The 12,068-nt window shown below is 42.1% G+C and overlaps 2 protein-coding genes across 2 annotated transcripts; both read right to left on the reverse strand.

The window, feature by feature from the left end:
* Positions 1-342: 342 nt before the first annotated feature.
* Positions 343-4,708, reverse strand: nat8l2 (N-acetyltransferase 8-like 2). Its single transcript, XM_085777730.1, has 2 exons — positions 4,331-4,708; positions 343-1,328 (listed from the first exon to the last, which is right to left on the reverse strand). The coding sequence occupies exon 2, from the start codon at positions 1,314-1,316 to the stop codon at positions 645-647; it is 672 nt and encodes a 223-aa protein (XP_085633856.1). The 5' UTR covers positions 1,317-1,328; positions 4,331-4,708; the 3' UTR covers positions 343-644.
* Positions 4,709-8,975: 4,267 nt separating this feature from the next.
* LOC146988086 (adenosine receptor A1-like) lies at positions 8,976-11,355 on the reverse strand. The gene is made up of 3 exons (XM_085778100.1): positions 10,982-11,355; positions 10,636-10,791; positions 8,976-9,474 (listed from the first exon to the last, which is right to left on the reverse strand). Exons 1-3 carry the CDS (start codon positions 11,305-11,307, stop codon positions 8,976-8,978), a joined length of 981 nt encoding a protein of 326 aa, XP_085634226.1. The 5' UTR covers positions 11,308-11,355.
* Between the last annotated feature and the right edge of the window lie 713 nt (positions 11,356-12,068).

The raw sequence follows: 12,068 nt of genomic DNA on the forward strand, positions 1-12,068 counted from the left end.
GATAGAGAGGAGCTATAGTGTTGCTCAGATAAAGGGTGCCCTCTAGTGTTCATCACTTACCATCTACAACCCCATCTGTATTGTAACAAATGTCTGACCTGTACATGTCTACAGTATACCATGATGTTACAGTGCACTCATTATATATTGTGTATCCATTGCCAACAGAGTGAGGTATGTGTTTGAATGAGCTGTTGATTTAATGATTAGAGGTAAAAGTTGTTTATCAGCTGTAAAGAGCCACAACAGGACTCTGTGTGGGTTTGCCAATCCTCTGATGTCTATATTCATTTGGTTGGACTGGTTTAGCTGGGGAGAAACATGCAACCGTGAAACCTTTGGGTGTGTTTATTTCTTAAATGTTCTTGTGTGATACAGTTGAATGTTAAAAATCACAGTTCTGTTTTTTTCTAATAAAAATACACACAGTACAACACCACCAGTACATCACAATTTAGTGAACTATGATCCAGTGAACATAGAAGAGCAGCAGGTTGTCAGGTTTGAGTTTGATGGATAGGTCCACCATACAGTACGAGAAAAATGTGTTATAAAAGAGAGTTTCTGTGAGACCAAAGTATAAACCGCTGATACAAAGGGACAGAACAGGAATGTCCCAGTAGCCAGTCGGGGTTATTTCAGGTTTACAATTGTTTTACCATTCTTAAAATTGTGACTTTGGCCACTTTTGCAACCCACATGGGAGCCTCTGTTCTGGTGTGTGAGAGGATGTGGCGAAAGCCCAGTTTCTTGTACAGGGCCACAGCAGATGTCTGGGTGGAGCTGGTCTCCAGGACGACCTTGGGGATGCCTCGTTCCCTACAGAAGTCGACCACGATCTGAGCCATCCTGAAGCCCATGCCCATCCTTCTGCACAGTGGTGAGATGATCATTCTGAACAGCTCCCCATACTTTCCTTCCCCACTTTGTTTGGTCATCACAGCCACCATACCCATGATCTCCACCCTCCCGTCCACCTCAGCCTCAGCCACCCAGAAACAGTCATCCGGTCGGCTCAGATAGTTTCCAGGGATGTCCTGCATGTCTGTCCGGAGTCTCTCCCTGACGTAGCCGGCGTACAGCTCGTAGCAGCAGCAGTAGACCAGGCCCATCCAGACTCCCGGTAGCACCACAGCCCCGAAAACAGAGCCCAGGAGGTAGCCAGCAGCACACAGAGCCAGGGTGATGGCGAGGTACAGAGGGCTCGTCATGGCGTTGTGAAAACATGGACTGATGTGCTCCTTGATGCCGATGCTGAACAGATCGAACACTTTGTCCCTGTCTGAGGGACGGTACCGGCGGATTTCCAGCTTCATGGCCAGAGTGAACTAGATGGAAATGAGAAAAAATTATTTTTTCAGCTAATAGGTTTATCAATTAAATGTTTAGACCTTCAAATCATTTTTTTTAATTTGACAGTCAGTTCGAAATCAAAACATGTTTAGTTCACTGTCATATATGACAAAGACAAGCAGAACACAACTTAGAAGCAGTTACATAATATTTGTGTAATGAAGAAAACTTGGCTGTAAAAAATGTAGCTAGAGGATGATATTAACAATATACAGTATATACACAAAACAATACTTTCATTTGACAAAGTCGATGAGTGTTCATTCGTTCATGTTTACACCCTAAATTAAACCTTTTGCGCTGTAAAAAGTGGACCTTGATTGTTTTTGTTTCTTGTGCTCAGTATTTTTCTGACATGTGCAACATTTGTGCCATTATACTGTCAAATCCAAGAAGCACTCCCTCTGTTCCCTTCATAGCAAGTTACTGATTTTTTTCTGTTTTGTTTCAAATATAAGAAAACTTTTAGCTTGTAAGACTGAAATAGAGATCCTTGCTCCTTGCTTCCTGCAGAGTCTGAGATCTAAGGGGCCAAGACCAGGTCAGGTCGCCCAGAGGTGATTTTCCACCACATGATCATCTTTCAAATATTAACTATGAAAACTGTTCGAAATTGTACAGATGACTGGCTCTTTTTGAGTGTTATAAACACTACGTTGTGCTAGTCTGTGCCACAGTACTCTACAGAGTTCATCAGAATCTGATTTAATACATCTTTCCTGATCATAAGCATCAAAGGATGGTGGATGGACAACAGAATAATAATCAACAACTGTATGAACTGACTGATGCTGTATCCAGATAGCATTTTTGTCACTGCTCCCTGAATTTATGACAATAATTCCTAATTATTGAACTAATGTGGTATATTTCGATGTCGATGCTGATGAAAAGATGACCACTCTGACACGTCTTCTTTGTAGATGGTAAAAAATAGTTTATTACAAAAAAGATACAGTGTCAAAAAGCCGAATCTTCGAGAAGCCTCCGGAACCAATTACGAGACCTCTGGGTCTTGGCCAAAAGCCCAGACCTTATATAGCCTACTCTAAAACTCCACCTCTCTAAACAGAAGAATGTAGGTGACCAGGATGGTCACAAACTAAGACAAAACCTAACATGTCTAAATTACCCTCTGGTATTTAAAGGGATAGTTCACCCTAGAATGATATTTCGCTCATTATCTACTCACCCTCATGTTGACTAAGGGCTGGAAGAAGTTTCAGATTCCTCCGTGGCTTCTCTGAGTTACAGGGGCCTCGGCATAGCAGTGCATGTCCATATAACGGTTGCAAAGGGACACCGGAGCTCTTCGTAAAAAAACACACACAAAAAAACATCCAAATACCTCCATGATGCTCGTATGTAATGTCCGTCTTGTGCTGAAGCCCCAAATTGCGTAATTGTCCCGAAAAAAATTAAATAAGTCTATATTTTAAGCTTGTTTGTAGCGGAAGCTTCTCGAAGCTCCTCTTCCTGGTCCGTCCAAATCTCGCGTGATTCGCAGTAACCGCACTGACGCATGCTGACGCCGGCGCAAATCACGCGAGATTTGGACGGACCAGGAAGAGGAGCTTCGAGAAGCTTCCGCTACAAACAAGCTTAAAATATAGACTTATTTAATTTTTTTCGGGACAATTACGCAATTTGGGGCTTCAGCACAAGACGGACATTACATACGAGCATCATGGAGGTATTTGGATGTTTTTTTGTGTGTGTTTTTTTACGAAGAGCTCCGGTGTCCCTTTGCAACCGTTATATGGACATGCACTGCTATGCCGAGGCCCCTGTAACTCAGAGAAGCCACGGAGGAATCTGAAACTTCTTCCAGCCCTTAGTCAACATGAGGGTGAGTAGATAATGAGCGAAATATCATTCTAGGGTGAACTATCCCTTTAACATCTTGACCAGGCAATTACCCCTTTAGTCTAACTAGAGCATGGGCGAAGCAGACCAAATACCAATGTCCAGCAAAAGTGACCTAACGTAAACATACAGTATAGTCTTTAGTCTAAACAAAGCCTTGTTTATTATACCAGTCATTTACCTTCAGGCAGGTAAAGGACACACCTGGAGATGAAAGACAATTCTAAAGATAAAAGTAAAGAATTTGAAGTGGATTATAAACACAAAAGTAACTCTCAGGGTAAATTACTTACAAATTAGGAGGTAGAAAATACACTACACTAAGAATCAGGACTTTGGTCTGTCTTTGCATAATGTATTCAAATACTGTATAGAATATATAAATGGGACCAATGCTCACACAGAGATCAATGATCCACACACAGAAAGAGCCCAGGAATATTAGGCTGTAGGCTAATAGCCTATGGGACACAAGAATATGGAAGTAGCCTACATGCTCCTAGCTGAGAATGGGTAATTTCACTGGCATCTATGATAACGGATGGGTGGGGTGAGAAGGCAGATAAAAATGACTCTTTCACCACCCTGGTAAAGCAATAGCTGCTCATCTGTGAAGGGGTTTAAATGAGGTTACATGAGTGATTACCACTGGAAGAAGAAGACAGACACAAAACTATCCCCACTAATACTGCCATAAACTATGATAAAAAGTAAACCACTTCATCCTGGATAGGCAGCAGGTGCAAATAGCCTAATTATTGACTTTAAGCCCACATATGGATTTTTCTTCTTTTTTTGAGGTTTTGAGGGAGGGGGTTGCATAAGGTCATGTTCATAATCACATCTACTGTATGAGTAGCCTAATACAATTATAAAGTGATTCTGTAAATGAAAACGCTGCAGTAGTCAAGTCTTGAGTCAATAACTCACTAACCTCGTCAGCTGGGACTGTGCAGTCAGTTTAAGTTTCACCAACCAAGCAAACATTGCACTAACTCTTCAGGTCCTGCGTGAATCGCAAACCTCCCTCGCAATAAACACAAGTTAGCTACTATATGAAGGATTTAGTCTGCAGGATGCATGATTATATCACATCTTGAGGAGAACTTACGCTTCCTTACATTACTCCGATATAGAAAACGGTCTTTGTCGACGTCCGAGCAGCACAGTCCAGCTGAAGCGGCTCGCAGGAACCACTATAACCCGCTTCAATGCGACTTCTCCGGGGACACGGTATCAGAACCTCGGCCTGACCTTTCCGGTTTTTACTTTTTATGCCGGGTCGAAGTTCGCAGGGGAGAGAAACCAGAGTTAAAGCCGCTGTAAGAGTCTGTAGTGCAACGTTAACGATTCAGGGTAAACTCCCACCAACTATTCCACACCACTAGTCCAGGAGTCCCTACGAGCCGTCACACCGGATGCAGTTGGGTGTAGCATGAAGAGGCAGCTTCTTTTGTCCACTGGCTTTTCTAAAGTCAGTGGTTTATATAGCACGGCAGTAGGCTACCTGCATAGTGCGAAATACGGGGGGGTTTGGGGGGGTCGGACCCCCCCGATTAACCCCTTGAGACCCCCTGAAAGACTCAAAAGCAAAATCTGAGGGGGGTCTCAATCTTGTCAAAAAAATAAAAATAATAATATAATACAATAATTTTATTGTGGTCAATTAAATGTGTTTAAGATCACCATGTCCAGTATTCATAATTCAAAACATTTATTCGTTTAACATTAAGCTGAACCGTGTCACCTGCGCATTATGCAAATTAGCCATGTGCGCCAGCCCAGCGCAGGAGTCGAGCCCACTCGCTATCAGAACAGAGGATCCCGTTCCTCTCCCACCCTCTGCCGAAGAAAGTGAAGTTGAGGCCGAGTGCTCTGAAGACGTAGCCGCAGCCCCTGCTGCTAGCACTGGTGATTGGCCGCTTTTCTTTTCTTTCTTTTTTTTTTACACCTAAGCAGGTGGGGTAATGGAAATACCGCAACCCTTGGCTTGACATTAAGGCAGGAAAATAACTTGAGGTAAGAGGCTAGCCTGCTTCAGCATACGATGGCCTGAACCCCCAGTGGTGTTGTTTGGCCAGGCGCCTGTTGTGAGCTATTTGTCTGTGCTTTTTCAATTTTCATGATGGCCCGAATGTGATTTGTGGATGTGTTCAATGCTGTGTTTAAACGTATTTGTAACCTTATCTAACCACCCATCTAGGGTGGTTAGATAAGGTTACATGATCGGTCATAGTTCCAGGCTGAGGATCTCGTGCACATAATTGCACGTCAGTCTCCAATCTCCAGATTTATACAGTTGGTTGTTATTCGAGTGCACGAGTTTGGTGTCTTTCATTCATTTTAATTGTTGTATTTTATGTATTGTCTATTCGTTTCTGCATTGCCCTGATCGCGCCAGTCTCCTATACCTGGCATTTATTCATTGTTCAAGTGCGCCAGTGTGGTGCCAATTATTGTCTTTTATTTATTGAATTATCGTCTATTTATTATCAATTACTTTCTGCATTGTAATGCACAACTTTGCCTCTCCTTTTTAGGCTATAGGCTAATTTTCTTGGCTTATTGTAATGTTATAGTCCTACTTTATAAAAAGAAAAAAAAATAACGGTACTGCGCAACAATCGCGAGTTAGGGACCCCCCGAATATTGATGGGTATTTCGCACACTGGCTACCTGCATGTGTCTGCATAACTCAAATAGGCTTCTAACTAACTAACATGGTGCATAGGCTATTGCTGGGGAACAAAGTTAATTTTTGACTCTTTATGACACCAATGAAAAAGGTCCAGAGAAAGGAGTTGAGTGATGACCTGGAGCAGTAATTTATCCAAGAAAAAGTTAAAGCAGAAGTAAGCGGAATGTTTGTGTTAATATAAGTCTTAAATAGTGCTATCTTCCGACATCAATCACTATCAGTGTTTGGTCTGAAACATGGCCTGTCAGTCACTCTGCTGTAAGCCGAAGAGAAAACTTTCCTTGCATCCTACAACCTTTATCCAATGAGGAGAGAGATAAAGGGGCGGCCCTCTCTGTGTGTGCAGCCAAGATGCGCGTGAATGTGGTGACGTGGGGACGAGGGTGGGGACTGCTCCATCGGCTGACAAGAAGTTAGCCAAAACAACCGGATCGCTTACTTCTGCTTTAAAAAACAACACAAGAAACCCAACAACCTGAAAGTGAACCTTTCTCATCACATCACATCACTGATTCAACTGCCCTTTGTGGGACCACAAAAAGAGGTGCAGTCTTAATGATGCCTAAAAATAATAATAAGATAAACAGCCTTGTTTAACAATTTTGGGTCCATCAGGTGCATCTGGAGCCGATCTAATTGTTTCAAAGCTCCTGAGTTGGTTGACATTTGGACTCGACCATCTTGGACTAGACTCTCAACATAATGGAAGCGACAACAATTCCCAATAGAATCCCTTCTTTCCCTGGACGTGTGCAACACCCAGGATTTGGTTCTGGATGACTTGACAGAGGCGGATCCACCAAACTGTTGGATCTTGTCTGGGGTGCCTCTGCCCAGACAGCAAGGGCATCGTCGACCTGGCAGAACAGCTCAACGGGAGCACAAATCTGAATCTGTGGTTCTTTCACCGCATCCCAGTGTGGATAAGTCCACTATCAAATGTCTGCAGGCCCAAAGCATTCTGCTGCTTCTGCACATAGGAAGAAGAGGATATCTGGATGGAGAAAGGGCATCTGCCCCGTCCTGCAAGTCACATGAATCTGCACCTTCTGGTCACCATCTTGGTGTGAACTTCTGCAGGTGGAAGTTGGAACATTATTCATAGATTAATGTGCTTTAATAAAAAGAAAAAATAATAGAAAATTCAGGAAAGAATAAGATACAATTTGTAATTTTTATGTTTTGTGTTCAAATAGTTAAGTAGCAATGACTTTATTGTTAACTTGAATGTATTTAAAGTAAAGGGCTGCAAATACTGCAATGTAGGACTGAATTATAAATATAGCCTACTGTCATCTGTCGCTGTGTGTTGCTAATCAAATGAACATTAGATAAAAAATAATCAGGTGTGAAGTAGCAGGTGTGCAGTATTGTGGAAATTTCCTTTAACTTGTGAGAGAGAAAATCATAATTCCAGCAAAATGAGGTTTCACTTTAAGTAGGCTACTTTATTTTTATCTTGCAAGAGGTGGACTGTCATACACACAAAAGTCTGTACGAGAGTGCACACTGAGATTTGGTAATATCAGGTTACATAGGCACAAGAGCGAGAAGGAGCCACGTTCTCCTCGGCATCATACATTGTCCAAGTTTGCATACAAGTTTGCACTTAGCGCTTTTGACACAGGCAAGGGGGGCGCTGCTCATGTGGCGACCGGCAGCAGGATCCTTTGTTCCTGTGGTTGACACTTTGATATCTTTGGGCTATTATAAAGCAGGAAGCTAGTGGTTGTCTGTAACTGAAAGTTTGTGTTTTTTCACACCTCAGCATGTTGACATCTCATTGACATCTCACCACGTTTTTGAATATGGAGACAGCTGCTTGCTTTAGCGTAATCATCACAAAATGGCCGGATCCCAGTCAGACATCGCCCTGTACACAGCAGACAAGTGCAACATGCGCTTTCTTCGAAGTTCACCTATGAGCATACATCTTCAAAGTTCCATCAAGGGTCATAAACATAAAAAATTCCATTACAGCAGATGTTTGGGGAAGTTATTGACTATACCTTTTACGGAAATAATCTGAGATCAAATTACTGCCCCCACACTATTCTGATCTATCCAATGTAAAACCCAAACAAATGTTAGCAGCTTACTTAAGTGCAATGCATACATAGTTTGCTTGCATTTTGAAAAGAAGACGATAAAAGCACATGTTAGATGTTTGAAATAAAGCAAAATAAGTTCACATTATGTCTAATTATTTTGTGATGAAATGAGACAAAATGTCACAGAAATTCTTAACTTGCAACTACATTTTTAATAGCAGATATATTTAGAAGTACATGCATTTTCCATTTCACTATCATGATACTATTGTGTATGTGTGGTGGAAAATTGCTATGATGGGTATTCTCCTTGTAATAAGTGGTAACATAGTCTTTGAAGTAGTTGTAGTAAGACCATGTAGCAATCCTGTTAACTCCATTAGTGGAGACATTTGTGTATTGACCATAATAAACCTGGGGGCAGAGGAAGGACACTAGGATGACCCATGTACAACCTTGTTTACTAACTGATCTAGGTTGTAAATTCCTATAGGGAAACCAACAACTGGGGTAGCCAGTTGTTGAGTAACACATCTGTTGGATTGTTTTATTGTCTGGGAAGGCTAGAAGTGCTTGTAGTAATGAAGTAACCAGAGTCATAAAGTGGGGTATAAGAAGGGGCTGCAACCTCTGTTCTTGGGGCACTACTCTGAACTGCTACCTGCCATGTAGTTCTGTGTTCTGTTCCCTTCTCCCCTTCTCTGTGGAGAATGGAGAATAAACTTGGGTGCATGCTACCTCTCCTGTCTTGTTCTTTGACTCGCCACCGGCAGGACCAATATTTCCACGACATACGTATGTAAGACGGAAATACTGTGAGTATTACATAATAGCCTAGCTTAGCTCAAAGACGGATATAGGAAGTAATGTAGGTATGTAGAATATACTTACAAAATAAGCGTTGAAAAAAACAAATAATAAAAAACACATGAAATGACAAAAGAACAATGTGCTTGTATAGTCATAAGTCAAAGATAAGAACAAACACAGTTGATGAAGTCAACTCATCACTCATTTGTGGCTACACTGTTAATATTACTGCTGAGATTGTTGTCAGTTGTCTGGCTTGTGCGAGATGCTTGATTATCTTCTCTCCGTCCAACGCACTGTCTCCAGAGCTTCAGGTATGCCGCCCTTATCTTTTGTATTTTGAAAGCATACACAACTGGGTTGACAGCTGAGTTGGCATGAGAAAGCAGGATGCCCACATAGAAAGCTGCCTCTGGTATGTGATTCGGCCCAATGAAGTAAACAATGCAGTTCATGATGTGGATAGGGAGCCAGCACAGTGCAAACAGGGCCAGTACCAGGGACAGAGATCCTGCCAGCTGTTTCTCTTTCCTAAGGTAGATCACAGATAGTTTCTGGGCACCACTGCCTGGTCTTAGTCTTAAGTTCCCTCTGATGATACAGAACACAAAGCCATACAATACAGTCATCACCAGCAGAGGTGTCAAATTGCAGAGAAAAAAGCTGAAGTACACCAGGTATGACATGGGGATCACAGTTATTTATTTATTTATTTATTTATTTATTTGGTTCATTTCGGGCATGTCAATTAGTCATCATCATCACACATCATCTCAATCCAATTAATACAATACACATGACCGAAAGGGAAAGCGGGAGAAGCAAAAGCTTATCTAGTCCCGCCCCCAATACTCACATATTCATTTTTTCTGCATGTTACATTTTTGACATAACATTCTTCCAGTATTTTCAAAATTTAACAATTTAACAATTTGACATGACATTTTTTGTTTTGTTTTGTTTGTTTTTTTGTTTTTTTAACATGACATTTCTCAATTTTTTTTTTTTTTTTTTTTTCAACATTTGACATTTTGACATAATGTGTTGCAGCATTAGGCAGTATGTAGAGTTGAAGAAATTGAAGTCCAGCTCTAGATAGAGCATAAGGATTACGTGTGTGTCTGCACATGTGTCCAACCGTCATGAGCGAACAACAGTCTCTTCTTGTTGCCAGGCATGTCACAAAAGTCACAAAGTCACAAGATGGTCCAATTGACAGAGAGCAAAGTCTGGTGTGGTCCAATTGACAGAGAGCAAAAGTCCAGTGTATTGATTTTTAGTTGGGATGGTGGGATGGTGTAGGAGCCCTTTCTTCTTTTTACTCATTCTCTGCGGTTTTCGTCGCCATTTCTCTCGATTTCCTCCCGAGTTTTGGCTATGTCAGCTCGCATCAGTGACACATACTCTCGGATTGCGGATATGTCGGACCGTATCCCGACCACAGCACTCCGAGTTGTTGCGTTATCCTCCCTCGCGTCGGTCTGCTCGGTGGCGATCTTTCTCATCTTACGATACTGCATGTAGGCGCCAAAACCCAGGGCGATCATTCCAATTGTCATGAACGTGAAGATGTACACGTCCTCAACATCCTCCACATCCAGTGGGGCAAGGCAAAGGACTCTCCACTTCTCCCATCCATCCAGCATGTAGCCGGACATGAAGGTTCCGTCCGGGCATCTTGGCTCACCAGAGGCCGCACGCCTTGTTGAGAACACTCTGTCAATCGCATTCAGTGACCAGCTCAGCAACTCCATCGTGGACCAGTTGATTGGCGTTGGTGTGTCGATTAGCAGTTAGTTGAGTTCTTCACTTGACTGATTTCTCACAATTAAATCACAGTTGCAATTGTGCCCCAATTTTATAAACTGGCAGACGATGGTAGAGTTGACTGAATTAGACAAGGTTTCGTGGTTGTACCATCCAAGCATTGGAGCAAAGCTCAGCGGTATTGCAACAGTCCAACATGCAGCTACCACAAACCATGAGTGTCTCTGTGTCACAGTCTTTTTGTACCTAGAGAAAAACACAAGTTGCTGGTATCATTTAAATTTGATCATATAAATAGTGCATATAAACATAGTCGTTAATGTCTTATTCATTATTCACTGTGCTACAACTACATGCATTTATAGGAGACTGAGCTCCTTACCCTGTCAGTGCAAGTGGACTTTTACCTCAGTAAGCATAGCCTGAATCATCTCACCTGAGAGGGATATACACCCGCAAGAAACGGTCCGCTGCAATAGCTGCAAGACACAAGATGGAGACTAAGGTCAACAGGATGAGCACACAGCTGATGAAGAGACAGCCGTGAAATGAAGTCTTCACTCGTCCATCCACCAGCACAGCCAACGGTATGGCTACGCAGCAAACCAGAAAGTCAGCTACAGCCAGAGAGACAATCAGGCAGAAGGTGGGCAGCTTGATGCTCTTACTGGTCCACAGAGCCACGATGACCAGCAAATTACCCAAACAGCTGACAGCAATGACCACCTCCAGTAATGTGTAGATCACTTCACCCACACTCATTGTGCTTCCTATCTGATTAATATCTGATGAGAATTTGTGTAGCTCAGTCTGAATATGATGTGCACCTCTGAAACGAGAGAAAAAATGCAGAAGAGGCCACAGACCACATCCTCATTCAACATCAAAAGCATCAAAACCCACTTGCACTGAAAGCAGCTGGACTGTGCAGGTGATGCGTTGCAAATTTCACTAAATGGTTTGATGTAAAAGTGCATCAAGCAAGAAATATTACTGTAATGCTTTACATAAAAATAAATTGAATTGAATTGAATTGAATTGAATTGAATTGAATTGAATTGAATTGAATTGAATTGAATTGAATTGATTGACTTGAATACCTTTATTGTCATTCATACCAAGGTATAAATGAAATTCAAATTGCAAACCTCTATGTGGTTAAAAACATCAGTGAAGACACACAACCAACAACAATAAAACAATAATAAAATTCAATATTGCACACTAAGTGCAGCAGTCAATTTTAAAGTGCAGTCAGTCAGTGTCAGTGTGGAGGCATGTGGCAGTCTATATGTGTAAGAGTTCAGTTGCCTGATGGCACTGGGGTAAAAGCTGTAGGTCAGTCTGGAGGTGTGGGACTGTGTTGATCTATAGCGCCTCCCAGAGGGCAGCAGTGAGAACAAGGAGTGGCCTGGGTGGGTGGAAACTGTCCTGGGTTCTGTTTTGTGCTCATTGTTGGCATCTGGTGTTGTATGTTGGGGAGTGATGGCAGTTGTGTGTGTGTGTTATTTTCTGGGCTGACT

The sequence above is a fragment of the Trachurus japonicus genome, chromosome 5 (genome assembly GCF_045865225.1).
Source record: "Trachurus japonicus isolate A0001 chromosome 5, Traja_1.0".
NCBI lineage: Eukaryota > Metazoa > Chordata > Actinopteri > Carangiformes > Carangidae > Trachurus > Trachurus japonicus.